General features: G+C 42.7%; 1 protein-coding gene across 2 annotated transcripts in view; it reads right to left on the bottom strand.

Moving 5' to 3' along the window:
- Positions 1 to 7,941: 7,941 nt before the first annotated feature.
- Positions 7,942 to 21,115, bottom strand: part of Dipk2b (divergent protein kinase domain 2B) — a 47,917-nt gene continuing 34,743 nt past the window's right edge. Inside the window, exons 3-5 of one of the 2 annotated variants that reach the window (XM_047535910.1) lie at positions 17,023 to 17,196; positions 14,237 to 14,525; positions 7,942 to 13,028 (exon numbers count right to left, since the gene is read on the bottom strand). In XM_047535910.1, coding sequence (XP_047391866.1) covers positions 12,688 to 13,028; positions 14,237 to 14,525; positions 17,023 to 17,196 — 804 coding nt within the window. In that variant the 3' untranslated portion in view covers positions 7,942 to 12,687. The remainder of the gene's footprint in view (positions 13,029 to 14,236; positions 14,526 to 17,022; positions 17,197 to 21,115) is intronic. The other variant, XM_047535911.1, reaches the window with a different exon arrangement.

Genomic DNA, 21,115 nt, shown 5'->3' on the forward strand with positions numbered 1-21,115 from the left:
GAATGTAAAACATACATACAAAGAATACTTCAATGGAAAAAAAAAAGAATCTGAAGCTGCATGATCTTAATCCAACCATTAATATTTTATTCTTTACAGTCTTATTTCTATGCAAAACTTTATTGAAAAAGAAAAAAGTCAAACACAAGAAACAAAAACAAAGTTCAACAAATGTAGAATATTTTGTGACCTGTTAGTTTCTCTTAGCATTGAATCATAAGTGTTTTCTCATTGCATTATAACTTCTTCTAAACAGAATTTTAATATAGTGGCATATATAATTGTGTGAGTATGACCTAAATTAGCCATTTCACTTGTGTATTTAAACAATTCTCTGCTACTTAAAAGAATGATGTGATTATCATTTCGATGCATAAATCTTAACATTTCTTTTAGTTAAATTTTTATGGTTGCATTTTTAAAAACAAAATTATAGATTTGTATAATCTGGAAAGTCATATAGCTCTGCAGGGTTTGTTATAAGAATCAGCTTCTATCTCACTCCATTTGCTTTGCCACACAGGCAATGACATCTTTTAGCTAGTTCTTTTGCCTACTTACTGCCACTTCTCTAACATGTTCAAACTGAAACTTCTTGATTGTCTTTGGTTTAGTCATTATCTATTGAATCTCCACCATAGAAGATGACGATTCATTTTTCTTTCCTTCATCCCAGCCCACTCTTCCCATGCCTACCCTTCTTATAGTCCCAATAAAGATATATAATTATTTTGGTCAAAGTGATATTTTGTGTTTGAATTACTATGGCTTTGTAAATGCCATTCAAAGTCACGAGGTATACAATGCCCACTTTTCTTCCCCCACATAACTTTTTGTTTTCTCCAAAGTGGAATGTGTTGTTATGCCTTTGCTTGGTTTTCTATATATTTCTCTTTAATTCAAAGCCAAGTTCTTCACCAGTTTTCTAAATCTTCTCCCAAAACATTCAGAAACATTAGGTTTGTGTTTCTTCTTCCTGAAGGAATGGCTTTCGAAACCTTCTGAACCTGTCCTCCTGTAGACAGGGTGAGTCTATTGGTGGCACTTGGAACCACTTTTACCAGCATCCTGGGATCTCTTTCTTCCCCCTTTCTATTGTTCCCTTAAGAAGAAGATATCCTCCAAGAGCATCCTACAACAGGGTGCTTGGAAAATTCTTTTGAGAACTTGAATATCTGAAGTTATTTTGCTTAGTTTGAATAGAAATAGGATTGATTGATTATTTGGGTAGCAAATTCAAGGTTGGAAGTAATTTCCCTTTGGAACTTGGAAATCACCACCACCTCTAGAGAACCGTGGGATTTTTTTTCCCCTCTTTGTCCCTAGGGTTCTGACCTTTCATCTATTGCAATGGGCACTGCAAAAATCCTAATCGAAACACTAATGGCCTTTAATTCTCAGAATGTTAATCTCGTGTTGATGATTGCCTCCTGTATGCAAATGTATGTGTATTTGTATGTTCATGTCTCTGGGTATGTGTCTTTGAACTGTATATATCTTTGTGTGTGTTCCTATGTCACTATGTGGTGCCTGTGTTTATGTACCTTATCTGGGTCTTTGTGTGTCTGTCAACCTGTGTGTATGTCCTCTTTGGAACTCTTATTTTTGGGTATTGAACCTCCTGGACTAATTCTGTAATTCACTTTTTAATCCATAACTTTTAATTGACTTTTTGCTCTGTTTCCTGGGAGTTTTCCCACTGGCCAAATCTGGAAAAATTCAAAGCATCAAATTAAGTGATATTAAATTACAACCATTGAACAAAATAAGATTAGTTCATACTTATATAAACATATTAATAAAACAGTAGGTAGGGGGAAAGAAAAAGCTCTTTTTTTATTATTATTGTATACAAATGGGATACATGTTGTTTCTCTATTTGTACATGGAGTCAAGACATACCATTTGTGTAATCATATGTTTACATAGGGCAATGATGTTTGATTCATTATTTTTTCCCTTCCCCCCCACCCCTCCCACCCCTCTTTTCCCTCTATACAGTCCTTCTTTCCTTCATTCTTACCACACTCCTTATCCCTAACCCTAAACCTAACCCTAAACCTAATGCTAACCCCTCCCACCCCCTATTATATGCCCTCATCCGCTTATCAGCGAGATCATTCGACCTTTAGTTTTTTGAGATTGGCTTATCTCACTTAGCATGATATTCTCCAATTTCATCCATTTGCCTGCAAATGCCATAAATTTATCATTCTTCATTGTGGAGTAATATTCCATTGTATATATATGCCACAGTTTCTTTATCCATTCATCAACTGAAGGGCATCTAGGTTGGTTCCACAATCTGGCTATGGTGAATTGAGCAGCAATGAACATTGATGTGGTTGTATCTCTGTAGTATGCTGATTTTAAGTCCTTTGGGTATAGGCCAAGGAGTGGGATAGCTGGGTCAAATGGTGTTTCCATTCCAAGCTTTCTGAGGAATCTCCACACTGCTTTCCAGAGTGGCTGCACTAATTTGCAACCCCACCAGCAATGTATGAGTGTTCCTTTTTCACCACATCCTCGCCAACACCTATTGTTGCTTGTGTTCTTGATAATCGCATTCTAATTGGGGTGAGATGAAATCTTAGGGTAGTTTTGATTTGCATTTCCCTTATTACTAGGGATGTTGAACATTTTTTCATATATCTGTTGATTGCTTGTACATCTTCTTCTGTGAAGTAGCTCTTTTTTACAATAGGCTGGCAACCAATAAATGTAGAAGGAACAACAGAATTAGAAAATCATCATTTGGCAACCATTAGAGTAAAAGCTGATTCATGCAAGAATCATCAATGAAAGTTAAAATGAGTAGGTAGAAGCTTGATGAATAGAGAATATTTATATTGTCTGGAAGTATTTCCTTTTTGGTTTTGTATTAACTTTGAAATTGAAGGTTTACTAATAGACCCTACCTTAACCAAATGAATGTCACCAGTAAGGGACAAACTGACCTCATATGTGTTCAGATAGAATATAGTGAAGAAGGCACAGCATCTCCCAAAGTGAAGTGCCTAAATCACATCATAAGGAAGCATCAGACAAACCCAGATTGAGGAACATTCTACAGAATACCTGGCTGCTCCACTTTGAAGACATCAAAGTGATAAAACACACGTGCACATACATATACACACAAAAGGACTGAGAAACTATTCCAAATTGAAAAAAGACCAGAGAGATACAACAGCTCAATGCAATATGTGGTCTTGGATTGGGTCCTGAGATGGGTAAAAGAAAGTTTCTTTGAAGGATATTTTTAGAGAAATTGACAAAATTTGAATAAGGGCTGTAGTTAGATAATAGTGCTGTATCAATATTAGTCTCGTGATTTTGAGCATCATATTGTGGTTATGTAAACCTTTATTTGTTTTGAGGATATAAATTCAAGTATGTAGAGGCACATCTGTAACTTTTATAAAATGGTTCAGGAAAAAAAAGGGATGGAGAAGTGGGGAGAGCAAGAGGCACTGGAGCAATAGAAGGAGGGAGGGAGAAAATGATACAGCAAACATGAGAAAAAAAGAAACAATTGGGAATACAGATGCAGGGCATATGGGAGATGTTTGTAATTTTCTTTCAGCTTTTCTGAAGGCCTGGAATAATTTCAAAATAACGTAAGGGGGAAAAATGAAAATAAAAGGAGTGGGGAACTCAAACAGATGGATGAATACTCTGGATAGCCAGTGGGCTTGGCCCAATGTGACCTTCACTGTGTGAACATACCTGGAGCGGGGAAGGCTGAGGAACTTCTGATGTCAAGTCTTTTGGTCTTTTCCCCTCGGGGTTCCTTCATCATTTTCCTGCCTGGAGGTGAAGGCCAGGCTGCCAGTTCAGCAAAGGGCAGGGAGCTCACAGCCACTGTGCACACAAGACCTTGATTCTTCAGTTTTCAGTGTGACCCATCATCCTAATCTCTGCATGCTGCCCCCAAAGAACCTTTGACAGCTTTCTGGGGAAGGCGCCTGTGATAGTTGTTGGTCTTGGAGGGTCATTATTTGGCTGTACAGATTGGGGAAGACCAGAGACTCAACTGCTTCTGAAAATAATCCTTTAAACCTCATCCATGTTTTAGCCACCTTGTCCCCCTCACTTCCTGAAGAATCTAATGTCGCCAATTCCTCAACATTTTGAGGGTGTTTGTGGTATAAATTGGGTTGGTTCTCAGAATTCTTTGCTGCCAGTTTAGGATTCAGTTCTTTTGATCCTAAGTTACTTGCTTTCCAGCTTTCAAAATTGTGTTTCTATTTTTCTCCTCTCTCATTTCCCCCTGTCTTGTAGTTTGTGCCTATTAAAAATTCCACTTACTCTTGTTCAGTGGGGGGTTACAAATGTTCAATCCATGATTTTTAACAACCAGTCTGTGCATAAATCTCTCTGCATTCTTGATTACTTCCTTTGGATACTGTCCCAGAAGTGGAATTACTGGGTATAGTGTGCCATCCTTTTTGAGGCTCTTGATGAACTTTGCCAAATTGCTTTGCAATAGGATTATATTCTCACCAAGTTTCCATGACTTGCCTCTTTTCCTGAAAATTTTCCTGCCTTGGGTAGGATCATTTAAAAAATAAAATATTAAAATATTTGCTATTTTGACAGTGAAATATGAACTCACTTTTGGTACAATTTCCCTTGAAGAGTGATTTTTCACTGAGAAGCTCCAGGTATGAGCAGAAGGCAGAAAGATGAATTTGGCTAAATGGTGGCAGGTGGCAATGGCAGGGTGGGGAGGTGTGGAGGTGTGGAGTGGTGGGTTTCGACTGGTGCTCCATGCTCACTAGAGGCACTGCAGTTTGTGTGTAGAAGGGAAGAAATCAGAGGTAAATATGAGGAAACTCTGGATCTCTGCTGCCATCCTGTGTGGATAGGGGCAGTCTTGGTTCCAGTATGGGCACATTGACCTAAGCAAATTAAATAAAAGAAAGGGAGAAAAAACATGGGAATAATGGAAATGGTATTGTGATGCTTCTACTCAGTGAACGGTACCCTAGAGTGCACCTCAAATGGGAGACCTGGATTTTCCTTTGAATCCAACTCAGTTTCCATGTGTTTTTAGTTGGGACCGTCTTGTCACATAGGCAATATTTTGGTGTTTTGAGATACTGATTTTGTTTTATTCAACATAACCCCAATATGCAAACCAACCTTTGCAAGTTAGTGTTGAACTCATTTCTGAGGGTTTTTGTTTGTTTTGTTTTTAAATTTTTTACTTTGGAATAATTTTATACTTACCAAAACGTTCTAAAATAGTATAAAGAGTTCCTCTATGGCCTTCATCCAACTTCCTCTCATGTTAGCACTGTACATAACCATAGAACAATTATTGACACTGTTTTAGTCAGCTTTTTCGCTACTGTGACCAAATGATCTGACCAGAACAATTGTAGAGGAGGATAAGTTTATTTGAGGGCTCACGGTTTCAGAGGTCTTAGTCCATAGAAGGCTGATTCTGTTCCTTGGGGCTTGAGGCGAGGCTAAACATCATGGTGGAAGAGAGTGGCAGAGGGAAACAGCTCACATGATGATCAAAAAGGGGAGAGAGAGAGAGAATATCCACTCTTCAGATACAAAATATATACCCTAAAGTCATGCCCACAATTCCCCCACTCCTTCAGCCACACCCTACCACTCCAGTTACCACTCAGTTAATCCCTACCAGGGGATTAATTCATTGATTAGGTTAAGATTCTTACAACCCAATCATTTCTCCTCTGAACCTTCTTGCATTGTCTCACACATGAGCTTTTGGGGGACACCTCGTATTCAAACCATAACAGACACTAAGGAATCAACACTGATAAAATGCTATTTGCTAATCTATGGACCTTACTTGAATTTTACCCACCGAGTTGTCCCACTGAGAAAGAGACAAGCATCTACAACAGTTGGAACTGGCATGGCATTGTCAGTTAGGACTTTCCCTCAGTGTTGCTCACAACTGGCCTGGCCCTCAAAGCTCAGCCTTCATGTTTTCCTTGAACATAAACAATTTCTCAGAATGCCAGCATCGAACAAGGCTACTCTGTAACAAAGAAGGATCAAGACAAAACAAAGACACTCATGTCTGAACACAAACAAAAACATGAACATCATTCAAATAAAAATGACCAAACACTCCAAATATGGGGTGTTTGCTGCCTTGCAAATTGTAGATTTAGCCATGTCTCATTCATTCTGACCTATCTTTGAAATTTCTTGAGCTATGCAATCATAAAATTATCCCCACATCCTGACAGCATCCAATTCAGAAGACTAGAAGTGAGCAGAAACATAAAAGTTTTCTTTATTCCCTTCTTTCCTACATGAGAGGCAACATCCTGTAAATACCCTTTTGCGCTTTGCTTCTTTCCCATTTAGCACTGCATCCTATGGATAACTCCATATCAGTTCATAGAGTGCTTCCTCATTAATTTGTTCAGCTGCATCACACTCCATGGTGTGCATGGAATAGTTCATTCAAATCTCTATCCTATGTACAGAGATTTAGGTTGCTTCCAATATTTTGCAATTACAATGAATAACTTTGCATATCCATTGCAAATGATTTGCTTATTCATTACTCAATTGCAGCGAACACCATTACTGCAATGAATAACTTGGATGCACTGACTTTTGCCAGAGGGATTGGTGCAGGATCCAAAGTTGGACATGTCTGCTTCCACAGCCTGTGCTCCCTCTCTGATGCCACACTGGCCCTAGGGTCAAAGTCTAGGCTTATGGTCACTCTGGTCACTCAAGTAGGTCAGGAGTGCTCCAGTCTCCTTGTCTGCCACTCCGAAGAGCTCTAATGGTGTGTGTGTGTGTCGGGGGGCTTCCACAGGTTGCCTAGTCCACCTTTGCTGGCCATTTTCTCTGAGCTTCCTTCTTGGAGGGCCATTATGTCTGCAAATACAGGGGCCACTGCCTGTGTGTTGACCCTTCTACATGGCCTAAAAATAGTCTTAATATCATGAAGAGCTGCAGACTGATCAGTAAGTTTCCTTATATACATGCAAGCTCATATGTGCCAATATATGTGGCTCAAAGTGGAGAGAATAGCCACATCACCATGAGTCAGAAGTGTGGCCAGAGCTTTCAATAGGCCAAGATGTGTTCCTCATTTCTCTTCATGTAGTGAGCATGGATAGGCTTCTTCAGCTCCCAACATTACCTGGTTAAGGAGGATTCTCTTCTGAGCCTGGTGGAGGGCCAGGCTGGGGAGGTATGTAAATGGCTACCTACCTGCCATTGACGATTGATGTGGGAAGTGATTGGGGCTTGAGGTGAGGCTAAACATCATGGTGGAAGAGAGTCGCAGAGGGAAGCAGCTCACATCGTGATGATCAGAAAGGGGGGGGGGGAGAGAGAGAGAGAATCTCCACTCTTCAGATACAAATACAAAAATGTCTGCAATCAGACTGCCTAGCATCCTGAGGCATCCTGGTGGCTTCTGTGGGTTGGAATAAAGACTTGGGGCAGGGATCAGGGTCCTTTTCTTTTGCTTCTGTGTTGTGTTGACTGCACAAGGAATCCCTTCTACTGGGAGACCCTCAGCTTTTTAGCTACATTTGCCTTCAAATATAGAATGCCCAGGGTCTTGAGAGACATTGTGTCATTTAAACAGGGCAATGTCCCCAGAGTAAATCTTTTTCTCCTCACTCTATACATGTAGAAAGTAAGGCTCAGAAAGGGTCACTAACCTGCCAAAGGTTACATAGTAACCAGTATAGTTATGAGTTGATACCAGGTCTGTATGATTCCAGAGCTCTAGATCGTCCCCCAAAGAACACAAATCCAGCAAAATATTTATTTTACTAGAGGAAATGTTCAGGTTCATGGAATTGCTTATAGGCAGATGTCAAATGCTATAGTAGAGGACTGGGAAAGCAGGAGACCTAAAAATTGTCACTTTGAGTAAATCACTGAAACTAGTTTCCTCCTGTGAAAAGGAGGACTTGCCCCTGGGGTTGTGGTGAGACCTCCTGATGGCTGCAGCCAGTAGAGTCTGTTCTCATAGGTCTTTGCCATGGTAGTTGTTACATATTTTATACATCACCTGAGGTCCCATGCCTGCTCCCCTGGAGTGTGGAAGTCAGATGAGATCCCAGAAAATGCCAAGAGCACTCAATGCCCAGTGTAAGCCTGAAACCTGTGTTTAGAGAGTCTGAGTTTAACTTCATGCTCTATTGTCTTATCTTGCAATTATTATTTTTGAATAGGGGACCTTGCATTTTCATTTTGCTCTGGGCCCAACAAATCATGTAACCAGTTCTGTAGGCTAAAAGGCATTGACTGATCTAACCCAGAAAGATACTCTAATTTTGTCTATAAAATTCCAGGGGACTGAGAATACATGATGATACTTTTGTTCTGACTGAAGTCACTTGAGTGTTGACTCACCTGTCTCCTAGCTGTTGGGGGGAATGCACTGTTCCTGGGGAAGTGGCTCCATCCAGTATGGCCAGTATGGTGTACGAATACCACCACGCCAATAGAGCAGAAGAACACAGTTATTGTCCTCAGTAAGAACATTTTCCAAGCATCTGCTTTGTCTAGCCCTGTGTTGCTATGGAGAATATTAAGTGCTCCACATCACCATCATGTTCAGGAAGCTTCTAGTTGGATGAGAGGGTGGGACACAGATCTTTCTGGTATACTCTTGGGATTAGTCCCAAGTGGGACATAGAACTGTGGTCCAGGAGTTGAGATGAGGTTCAGAAAGTGACCTTTCAGGGCTGATCTGTCAGGGAAGGCTTTGGGTCAAGGTAGGACCCACATAGGGTCTTCAAGTGAACATTGGTTTGTAAGTGGGAGAAGATAGCCCTCAACCCTGAATATGAATGCATCACATACTCCCCCAAATTTTCCTTATGTTTGACACTGAGTGTTCTTGATTTGCATTTGAATCAATGACACTAGGTTGGAATTGAAGAGCGTTGTAGGTTGAGTTCTCTGGAAGCAGACACGAAGATGGATTTGGGGGTTTATGTTGGTTTCCTGTTGGTGCTATAACAAATTACTGCAAGATGGGTGGCTCAAAACAATGGAAATTTATTCTCTCACAATTCTGGAGGTCAGAAATCTGAAATCAGTTTCACTGAGCTTAAATCAAGGTGCCAGCAGGACCTCACTTCCTCTGGAGATTCTGGAGGCAAATCTATTCCTTGCCTCTTCTTCTGGTGGCTGCTAGAGTTCCTTGACTTGTGGTCATATTGCCCCAGCCTTGGCCTCCATCTTCACACTGCCCCTCCTCTTCTGTATCAAAATTCCCTTTGCCTCTCTTTTATAAGATTACATGGGATGGCATTTAGGGTCTAACTGGATAATCTGAGATAATCCCCTCCTTTCAAGATCCTTAATTTAATCACATATTTTCCCATGTATAGTGACCATCACAGGTTCTTGGGATTAGGAAAAATCAACTAAAAATGGATTGAAACCTCAGAATTAGACCAGAAATTATGCAACTCCTAGAAGAAAACATAGGTTCCACACTCCAGCTTTTAGGCACAGGAACAACTTTCTCAATATGACCCCTATAGCTGAAGAAATATGATGTCAAGAGTTAATAAGTGGTACAGTATCAAATTAAAAGCCTTCTGCACAGCAAAGGAAACAATTAGGAATGTGAAGATAAAACCCACAGAATGGGAAAAAAATCTTTGCTAGCTAAAATGTGTGGACATATCTTTCTGGGGGCCACCATTCAGCCACTACAGGGTATAAGATGTTTAAGAGGGATGGACACCTGTTAAAAGAATACAGAGGAATCAGGATGGGCAGAGGGAAGTTAGACTGTGACATAGGCTCAGTAGAATCTTGGCTAGCTCAGTGGAGAGTTTTGGAATGAGAATTGCCTGTCAGAGTGGCTGCTCAGTGAACCAACATGGCTGTGCTATCACATCTCAGCAAGCCCAGTCACTGGATATGGATTATGCCTTAGGAAGGGTGTAACCTTGAATGAAGTTGCAGGGCAGTTGAGATAGAGCCAAAAAGGGTCAACAGATAGGCAGACATTTGTTCCTTGAAGTAGGGAGGGGAACTGGACAACTCTGCTCTGTGTTTGCTACAGGGAGGGAGTGACAGAGATGGTCTGCAGTGGCATAGGGAGAGTGTGGGACATATCTCCTGAAGGCAATGCCTGAGTGGGGCCTGTGATTTTTAGGCATGTTGACAAGAGCAACACATCTGCTCTGTCCTGAAAGCATATGAGAAAAGGGACTCTGTGACCTCCTGAACCTGCAAAAATTCACTTGTTGGAAAACCATTTCTAGGCCATTCTAAAGCATACATAGCTTCTGTGTAATATCTATCTGTCCTGCCTTCATTAGCTCTTGGCTTGTACTGCGGATGTGAACACAGCTGCACAAATACAGAGTTTGATTATAATTTGTACTTAAAACAATCTCTCAACAGCCCCCTGAGGGTGTTTGGGTGGTTTTTTTCTTTGCTCCCTCCTGGGACTCAGTCAAGCAGGGCACCAAGATCTCTTTCTCCTAATTCAGGAGGGATCTGAGTCTGTATTGTCTAAGATTCAGCAGCTCCAAGGGTTACATGATGGTTTCAAAGGGAAATTCTTCGGAGTCTCAAGAGACTGGTCTGAAGGAAAGGTCTGGAGGTCTGTGCAGGTGGGCAGATATATGATAGAGGGGTTAGAGGAAGGTTTCCTTCACCCCCCATGAAAGGGTCCATTTCTGTATTCTCTGGGGACCTCACTAAAAGTCACTCATCATATGGAAGCATTTTGCAATGGAAAACTCCTGCAACTAGAGAGGTGGGTGGGTGTTGGAGGGTCTCTGTGGCCACCCTTATTCGTCAGTGGAATTCTGAAGTGTCTGGAGGCTGTGACCCTTTTCCTGGACTCTGGACAGGATAATGGCTAGGAGGGCACAGTGCACTCAGGTCAGCAGGGAGAAGGGACTGTGGCTGCACAGGTGGGAAGGGTGGTCAGACTTGACCCTCCAGAACAAGCTGAAAGGCAGTCATTTCAGATTCTCAGGCGACTGAAGCCCATTCTTCCACAAGCTTGGCCTGTCATCCTCACTATCATGGTTGCCATGTGGCTGTGTCTGGAGCAGTCAGATGGCAAACCCAAAGGGCAACATAGCACATGACAAAATAAGACTTTTGGGGCCCATCTTTAAATGTAAGTGAAAGAACTAGATTTGAATAGCACAGGGTGAGAGTCAGAGGTTGATGGGGAATGCAAGAAGGCATGGGTTGGTAGCAGGGATTCTGGAACTTTCCCAGCAAATCACTCTTCCTCCCAGGGCCTCAGTTTCTCCATCTGCATAGTGAGTCATGTTAAGCCAAGTCTTCTGACTTTAAAGATGCTGATTCAGAGGTAGAAAAGAGGAGGTAGACTGAAAGGTCCCTGGGGGTAGAAGGCTGGCAGGGAGGCTGGGAGAAGGCCTAGAAGAACCCTACTACTTTTGCATACATGGAGGTCCACATCTCATGTGGCTAAATGCTCAATTTAAAAGGTATAATAAAGTGAACTAACTGTTGAGTAAACTGTGTTCCATTGGCTGATTTAGAAAAAAAATAATTTTATAATGGCTTGTGAGGCCAAGTTTGAATGAAAATTCTGACTCCTTAGAGTTGTGCTCTGGAGCACATAGTGTGGAGACAGCTCACTCTGGTTCCCAGTTGTGGCTATGTTGAAAATGTTCTAGAAAGCAGTACCCACGTGGTACCCCAGCTGCTGTGCTGTGAAGTCCATCTTTGTGGTTGGACTGAGGTTACACATTCATAGCCTGCTTCTGCCAGTGACTGAGTATGCAGAGGTACTAAGGAGGGGTCCATTCGTGGGAGACGCGGGATTTGTCTAGTGACTGACTTGGTCGCGAGGATGCCCTGACAACCTTTCTTCAATGGCCTTCTCTCCATTTCTGGGGGTCATACTGCAGCATGACTTGACAGTCCCCTCAGTTCTTTGCTTCCTCCTCTTGCCTTTCCCACAGGCACTTTCCCTAAGAAAGTTCTCACCCATAGAATTCTGTCCTGATACCTACTTAGAGGAATGGGACTAACACATTGGCCTGCCTGTCCCCTTCTCTTCTTAGTCTTGGCTCCTCCCCACACCATGTGGTACCTCCTATGTAGGAGTAGGGAGTTCCAGGCACCCAAAGTATGACTCAGGAGCAGGCAATGGTGGGCATGTCCCCTTGGCCCGCAGTCTCCTCCCCCACAGTGGTGTGGGAAGCACAGTAGGAGGAAAAGGGAGCAGGAAGTCGGTCCCCTTGTACAAATCTAAAATTCTGGTAGTCCAGAGCCTCACCTTCATCCTGCCTTCTCTCCATGCCAGCCTGACTTGCATAACTCTTTCTCACTCAGTCCACCTGTGTGTGTTTCTGGAACATACTTTGTCATCACCTGGGCTGGGGGTAGTGAGCATGTGTGTCCCAGACCTCTCACATCTCTTCTTTCACCCTTATCAAACTCTGGTGGGGAACAGAGGAAACTGAGGTTCAAAGACATGGAGTAAGTGTCCAAACCCAGGTTTTCTGATACCCATCCTGGGCTCTGCCATGACGTCCCAGCCAGGAGGGGCAATCACATTTTTCACAACTGCCCTCCTGAGTTGAGTGTTCTTTAGCTCCTGGGAAATGAACATGCATTTCTACTAATGTTTAACATAGAGATGCTTTGTTTGACCTGGCAGCCAAGTGTGTTGTCCCCTCTAGTCAGCTAGAATCCAGCTCCTCAGAACTTATCATTGTACTTGCAGTCTGGGTAGCGGTAGGCAAATCTGGGATCACAGGTTCTCAGGAGCCTCAAGATGTCCTTCAGCCGAGTGGCAGCCCCAAGGACTTCTGGATCGGGGCTGGCACCCTTGCCACACTGAGCAAGAGCATTGTCTATCTCCTCTTGCACAGGGGAGGGGAACTTCCCCTGGAGAAGTCGAGGCAGCAACTGCTGACAGACCAGCACAAGGCTCTGCTTCTCAGGAACCATATTGCAGGAGGGCAGCTGGGCTTGGCAGCCAGAAACCAGACAGCTAAAAATGTCTTTATCTTCTCCTGCTCTGGTGGCTGCTTGGCTGCCTAGAAAAGAAGAGGAGAAGATCACACACTCTACAGCCTGTTCTTTTGGGGGGAGGGCACCACTAATTAGAATTTCTGGGTGAAGTGGTTTAATCTCCTAGCATTTTCCTGTCACCAGGAGATTTATGGTTCAGGGACACAATGGCCCCTTCTGAAAACAACATGGGAGGAACTCTCTGTGCTAAAACAGACTGATACCTGAACATGGAAAACCCACTTATCCCACCAGAAATTGGTATAGGTTCTATTTTTGGTAGGAATAAGGAGTCACATCCATATTGGTATTCTCCCATCACTACTGAACTAGGGAACTCAAGAAATTATTAGGACTGCTTTCATTTGCCCTTTTAAAATATGAAGTCAGGATGAAAAACAGGTAATCCAGAATATGCATTCAATGATTGTAATGGGGCAGATATTAGTCTAGTGATTTACATATCCTGAATATTCTAGAATCACTCTTGTTTCTTCTTATTTGATTTTTCCTAATAAAGGGACATCAGAAAATGAGTAAGTGTGGTTTAAATTTTTCTCTTTTCAGACTTCCTCATATAAACAAAATCATAAGTGGAAAAAGAAAATTCTTTGTCCTATTATTGGATTCAATAAACGTGGCCACCATGGGAAATTGGGATGTTTAAAGGACTCTAGAATGCTGGGTGAGCCTTTGTACCTAGTGAAAAACATGAGTCACTAGTACATCTCACTCAGTTCTATGCTTTTTAATTTGAAAACTTTATAAAAAGCAGATGTGCCAATATGGATTGCGAAATGCATCAGTGAACCAGCCAGATATTTAAGTTTCAGATAAAGGTTAAAAGCATCTGCTAAGAAAGGCTCTGAGGGGAAGATGGGCCCGGGAAGTCTATGTGTGAGTAGGGCCAAGGCAGGTACCTCGGCCTCATAGACCCAACTGTACAATAGCACTGCCTTGGAAGGGTGTAGTTGGGGTTGAGCCACTGTGGACAATGCCCCTCGTGGACAAGGTCAAATGCATTTCCACTTTGGAGCTGGAGCTAGAGCCAAAATCCAAATGGGAGTAAGGGACATTTTATATAACATCTAATATCCCCCAAACTTGACTTGCTCTCACTGTGACACATGGAGACTGGAAAGGCCCAATAGTGTGACCCTAGGTCACCCCTCCTTAGCTTCTGTCACCCTGACATCCCCCTTGACAGCTGCTCAGTCAGGCCCATGCTGGGTACCTTCCTGCTTGTCGATGACGCCCAGTGCGCTGGCATCCCGGATGAACAGATGCCCGTTGTTAAAGATGCCAAACATGCCTGCATCGACATGGGTGAAGTAGAAGAAATAGTTCAAATCGTTGCTCCTCAGGGACTCCAGGACACCAAGAAGCTGGTAGGCGAGGTCAGCTGCCTGGTCTGGGGGTGCACCGTAGAATTCCTGTAGTGGTCTGGTACTGGTGCTGACAAGGAATCTGCCACAGGAGCCCAGGTACTTGGGCAGCGGCCATCCCTCAGCCCCAGGGAAGATCTGCCAAGCCGGAAGGAACAGGCTTTAGAGAATGAGATAAAAATCTCATGGAGACAGCTCTCTCTCAACCTCTCACTGAGAGAACACAGAAAAATCAGCCTCACACAGGCATCCCTGGTCTCAAAATATACCAGCAAAGTGTTTCTCCATCTTTTTTATACTCTTGGAACATGGCAGTACCCCTGTATCCCACCCCCACCTTTTAAATTCTGTCATTGATGGAAAGATTCGAAAAGGAAGCTGTTCTCATTTCTGTGTAGTGGATTGTATTTTAACTGTTTCTTCCAAGCAGGGTATGAGAATGTTAATGGACCTGCAGAGATTTTTGATGGTATTCAGGATTCAGAGGAATATGTCTAACAATTGTATTGTTGAAAAAATATGACTAAGTTTTGAGATTTCACAGATAACACTACTTAGGAAGAGACTATGGAAAAAACAATGGAGGGTCAGCTTAATGTTGATTCAAAGAAACAGTGTAAGCCAGGTGAGAGCATCCCAGCTACTTGGGAGGCTGAGGCAGGAGGATCACTTGAGCCCAGGAGTTTGAGGCCAGCCTGGGCAAGACTGAGATCTCTAAAAAATAAATAAAAATAACAGTGCAGGTCCCTAGTTCTGGGATAGGACAAAAATCATGATTGTGGCCCTTGGGCAATTCAGGTTTGGAGAAAGAAGCCCTGCACTGGCTCTAACTTTCTCTCCAGCCAACCCTGGGAGAATCTGCCTGACTGAGCTACCTACACACTCATAGATGCTCCTCAACTAATTGGACCCTTCCAGACAGCCTAACACTGGCCTAAGGAAGCATAGGACAGCCTGACTCCTCTTAAGAACTCTCAACTTGCACATCTGTGAGATGAAAAGCAGAAGGAAGTCCTGGCTGGTCTTTTCTTGATCATTTATTAAAGCAGCTGTATCTAGAATGGCATTTTTTTTAAACTATGGAGGAAATAACAAAAAAACACTTTTCCCCTTGTTTTCCTTCTTAAAGAAACGAAGTTGGGCTGGGGGTATAGCTCAGTGGTACAGTGCTTGCCTAGCATGCATGAGGCCCTGGGCTCAATCCCCAGCACTGAAAAAAAAGTGAAACAAGTAAACAAAAAGTCAAACAGTAATAGTCATCCCCAATGTCATAATCTTCTATCACCTTCTGCTTATTTTATTTCACGTTATGAAAAACCCATGCCATTTGCTCTGAGTTTCCTCTGACTGGAGGGGACCTTTCTTACTATGTGCTTTTATAGGAGGTCCTGGACCTACTGTCATTGTCTAAATGTGTAGCAACAAACCCATTATTAGGTTCCAGGTCATGCTCTTTCTGGCAGAGCTCAGGGTTGAGTGGAAAGTCCTAGCCCCCATGGTCCCAGCCAGGCCTCTCAGAAGCCAAGCCCAGGTGTAGACAGGGTCTGCTGTTGTCACCAACCAAGGTTAGAACAATGGGATTAAAGAGTGCAGGACAATCAGCAATTCCTCTATTCTGCCTCTAATATTTAAAATGCCAATGTAAACAGCAAGTTTTAGCAGAAAAGGCATGGCCTCTGACATCAGAGAGTTCTGAGTTTGGGTTGCATTGAGACACCGTGTAAGTGACTTTAATCAAATCACCTCATATCTCTGGGGCCCACTTAACTTCATCTAGAAAAGCAGACAATATTCTTGAAAGGTCGTTGTGAGCATTAACTGACATAATGATATCAAACATTCAACACAATATCCAGCACATAGCAGGTACTCAATAAAAGAGAGTCATCATTATGTATTCTGATATCCCATCATCCCTTTGGGCAATATTTATGAATTATCTTTGCTGTGGTGCCTTTCTCCTCTACCTGTATCTCCTCCCCTTCCTCTTCCTTCTTTTCTCTGCTTTCCCCCCTCCTGTATTCTCTCTCCTCCTTTCCTCCTTCTTTTATTCCTTTTCCTGCTCCTCCCTCCTTCCTTGTTTCCTCTCTGTTCATTATGTGACTTCCATATCCTAGCTTTTGGGGTCAGGAAGATTGGGCTTCACATGTCCTGTGGATGTTTATTTATAGGTAAGTGTCTGTGCCTGCCATTGAACTAGAAGTTCATGAAGGCAAGAGCCACCATACCTATCTTTTTGACCAGTATATCCTCAGGCCCTAATGTATTCTTATTTATTTGAGCATCCCCCTATTTTTTCCAAGCCTAGCTGCAGAGTATATCTCTGAACAAGCCACTCTTTGGCTATCTCCCCACCTTCTGTGCCTGCTCAAATCTTACTGATCTTTGAGGTACAGCCCAAAGTTTCCCTCCTTCACAAAACCCTTCATGGCTGCCTCAAGCAGTAAAGATACCTACTGTCACCCTCCTACTCACAACCAGCCCTGCACTCCCACACCTCTTTCCTCTACAGCAGCTGCAGCACTTTTACACTACAGAAGCCAACCAGTAATTACCAAATGTCACGAAAGGACTAACACAGGCCGGTGGCCCCAGGGCATTCTGTAAAAGGGTTTGAACATTCAACCTAGCATACCTGTAGGAGGATGGGGTGAGCATTGACGGCGAGTGTGTAGAGCAGACGCAGCTTGTCACGGTCGGTAAAGTGGTCCATGAAGATGCTGCCAGCATCAGCCACCTCAGCATAGCGCCGGACCACACGGTCCAGGAGTCTCTGTGAAGGGCAGCGCAGGAGGGGGCTGGGTAGTCCCTGTAGGTATGTGGGAGAGATACCAGAAGTTGAATGCTCCTAGGGTCCAGGCAGGTTCTGCTGGTTCAGGAGACCTTGGGGTTGGTGAGCTGCACTGGTAGTGGGGAGACACCCCCAAGAGGTGGGGGATGGTGCTGATCAGGAGGAGGAGGGGGTGGTCCCTGAGGCAGGGGATATGGGATATGGGATAGAGCACACCTGGGGGAGCTGGTGGAAGAAGACTCTTAGCAGACCTCTTCCATTATCTTGGATGCAATTTGAAATGGTTGTGTATTCTTCATGGTAGAATAAGGACACTTGGTGACGGCTTCCCCATCACTCCTCAGACAACTGTCATCTCTCCCTAGAAGGGTTTGGCCAATGAAACTCAATGAGTTATCCTTCTAAAGGGAGTAATCACACTATAATAATGTTGATCTAGAAACCTAGGTAACCTTCAAAATCTAGGAATGGCTGGGCTTGTGGGATACGCATGTAAGCCCAACTACTTAGGAGGCTGAGGCAGGAAGATCACTTGAGACTAGGAGTTCCAGGCCAGCCTGGGCAACAGAATGAGATCCCATCTAAAATAATACAATTCAATACAATACAGTCACTCAGGAGAGAATCATAGATACCTAGAGGAGAGATGGGGTTACCGACCTCTCAAATCACATCATGGAGCCACCTCTGTCTTCTCAGAAGGTTTGAAGCTCTCTTCCAGACAGCCATGATGCCTTCAAGAAGAATCATGGGTGCCAGGTTGCCTTGGATGGGCACTGACCATCCAAGGGCTGTGTATTGAGTCCATTTAACTGTGATCCCAATGCTGCACCTCAGGGTGACAAGAACAAAGGAGAGCTGGAATCCTATATGTCTCCCTTTTGGACTTTATATGCTGGGACAGGGATGGGGAAAGATACTAAGATTACCCTTTTGGTCATTTCGGCCGGCAAAAGATGTGAGAAGTCACACTAGTGAATAGTCCAGTTTAGCATGGTAGAAGGACTGGAGAAGTTGTTAGAATTCCCTACTACTGCCTATTTTGCTATCTCTTTGAGACTTGAACACAGACTTGGTTTACAAGCTTCACAGAATACGCACACAGAAAGCTTGGCATGGTGAGAGGCACATGCTCTGCACTCAATATATGGCACAAATCACTGTCACCATCATGGTCATCAGTATGAACACCATCACTGCCATGGCACTCTCCATGCCCTTCTAGTTGAAGCTCCCCTCCATAATCACCTGCTTAGGGAAACAGGGTGAGGTCATTTTTGATGAATAGGGAGTACTTGGTGTGAAAGGCTCTACTTAATGGTTTATGGGTGAAGAGTTAAGTCAATTATTCTGACTCCCTTTTGGAATTTAGATTTGAGATCCATCTGGGAAAGGATAGAGATATGGAAAGAAGTAGAGATTCCATGAGCCAGGGTGATTTTGGTCCATGAGAGAGGGGCTGAAGCAACAGATGCTTGGTTGCTGGATGCCAGAGCTCAGGTCCTGGAAGCTTCTGTGCCAAGTTTGAGTCAGTGATGGTGCTATAGTTTGGATGACTCCTCAAAAGTTCTTGGTTAAAAACTTAATCCCCAAATTCATTTGGAGGTGGACTTTTGGAAGGTAATTAGGATTTGATAAGGTCACGAGAGTGGGCACCCATGATGGCATTAGTGGCTTTATTCTTAAAAAGAGGAAGAGAGACCTGATCTAGCACACTTGCTCTGCCTCATCACGTAATGTCTCCCATCTTGTCACGATGGAGCATGGAGGCTTTCACCAGATGCTAGATCACACTCTTGGACTTTCCAGCTTCCAGAACTTTGAACTAAATAAGTCTCCATTCTTTATAAATTGGTCTGTGGTATTCAGGTATAGCAACAGAAAACAGACTAAGATAGATGGCATTATCACAAATCCCTTTTCCAGAGAGTAGGCTCTATAAGTCTTTGCCTCTTGTCCTCAGAGAAGTCAAGCAGCCACCAGCCCAGAGAAATGTGATTTTATCAAGTCATGGAGGAAGGGCAATGGGTTAGGATCAGAAGTCCTGTACAAACTGAAATTCAACTTCTGCCTCTGTAAAGGGGAATGATAGTGCTTTTTTCCCTACCTCACAGGAATGGTAAGGAAGATAATGTGTGTAATGTGTGTGTGAACCTTCTTTTAAAGCATCCAATATCCTGGGCCTCTGTACAGTCAAATTATGCTCAAGTTCATTTTCCATATTAATCATTTGACTTGGTTGTTTTCAAAAGCAAATATTCAAAAAAGAAAGACTCATCACTATTGACATATTTGAATATTTGCTCCTCTGGAAATAAATGTGTGGAAGAAAAAAAATATAAACTGCTCTTAGGAAATCTAAGATCAGAAGGATGGCTTTGCCCTCTAAAATAGGAAGTCAACTGTGTAGGAAAGTCACCTTCGCAGGCTAGATTTGGAAAGCTGAAGGAAATCTCAAACAAATAAAGTTTTACTTTGAGTGACCTGAATAGTTTTCAAGCTCTCCTAGTATCCAGAGAGAAGAAGAGAAAGTTCTAGTGCTAATAAAACCACTTTCTGATTACATGCCTGAACACCTTTTGCATGATTTAGTTGTTGAATATGCTTGTGAGACAGAACCGAGGTTAATCATGTATCATAGTTAATCATTGTGCTGTAATTAAAACAATGACAGTTCAATAACTGTCTCAGTTGTTATGGATAATTAAGCCAAAAGTTACTGAACATTTCTTCAAGCTGCATTGTATTCAAAATTGGGAAAACTCCCATTTTGTTTGATATTAAGAGAAACTTCTTCTAGTTCTTTTTCCTACTCCAATGAAGATACTTTTTTCTTTTACCAAAGTTCTTTTTCATTATTTTTTCCTCTGAAACTCAGACACAATGTGAGGTGTTTTGGCATGTTAAATTCCATTCTACAAGTGTCTGCCACTACGTGGAGAAACCACATGGATGATTTCAATAGTTTAGACATCCAAAAATGTCCTTGTAACCCTCAGTCAAGTTGTTTTATAAGCAGAGCTCACTTTTTTAGCCCATCATTTCAGGTACTAGAGGAGGGAGGGAAAGCTGTAAAGTAGATAATTCCTAAATCATTTCAATTTTGCTTTGAAGTTTGTAAGATCTGGCAGGTTTATGATAGTTCTCTCCTCTCTTGGGAAGTTTCTCAGTGCTACCATTCACCTAGGTTGATCAATTCAGGTTCCCTGAAACTCAGATATTCAGTCAACAGTGGAAAGTCTTTCAACAAAGAAAGGGTAGAAACAGAGAAGAGAAAATGAGCCAGGAGTGAGTGTAGAATTTGGAATTTGCCTTGGATCATGTCAGAGTGCACAGTATATTCAAGAGGGTTGAACAGATGTCAAAACCACATTCAATTAAAAACTAAACACCTCTGGTGGGGTGAGAGATATGGAAAGTTTCCTTTGCACTGGAAGTTCTCTCACAGAGTTCATTTCTATGTAAGATAGATTCTCTAACTTTGGGTGACATCCTTTCCTTGGGCAGAGCTCCTATTTGTTTAGATTCTGGGTACTCTGCTGAGGTTCTGAGTTGAGCCCTGATGGAATGGTCTTTCAGGAGCAGAGGGGTTGAGAGAAGTTCTTTTTCTTTTTCTTTCTTTTTTATTGTAAACATATGGGATACATGATGTTTCTCTGTTTGTACATGGCATAAAGGCATACCATTTGTGTAATCATAAATTTACATAGAGTAATGTTGTTTGATTCATTCTGTTATTTTTTCCCTTCCCCTCCACCCCTCCCACCCCTCTTTTCCCTCTATACAGTCCTTCCTTCCTCCATTCTTGACCCCCCTCCCTAACCCTAACACTAACCCCTCCCACCCCCCATTATGTGTCATCATCCACTTATTAGTGATATCATTCGTCCATTGGTTTTTTGAGATTGGCTTATCTCACTTAGCATGATATTCTCCA

Source organism: Sciurus carolinensis, chromosome X (assembly GCF_902686445.1).
Source record: "Sciurus carolinensis chromosome X, mSciCar1.2, whole genome shotgun sequence".
Classification (NCBI taxonomy): Eukaryota; Metazoa; Chordata; class Mammalia; order Rodentia; family Sciuridae; genus Sciurus; species Sciurus carolinensis.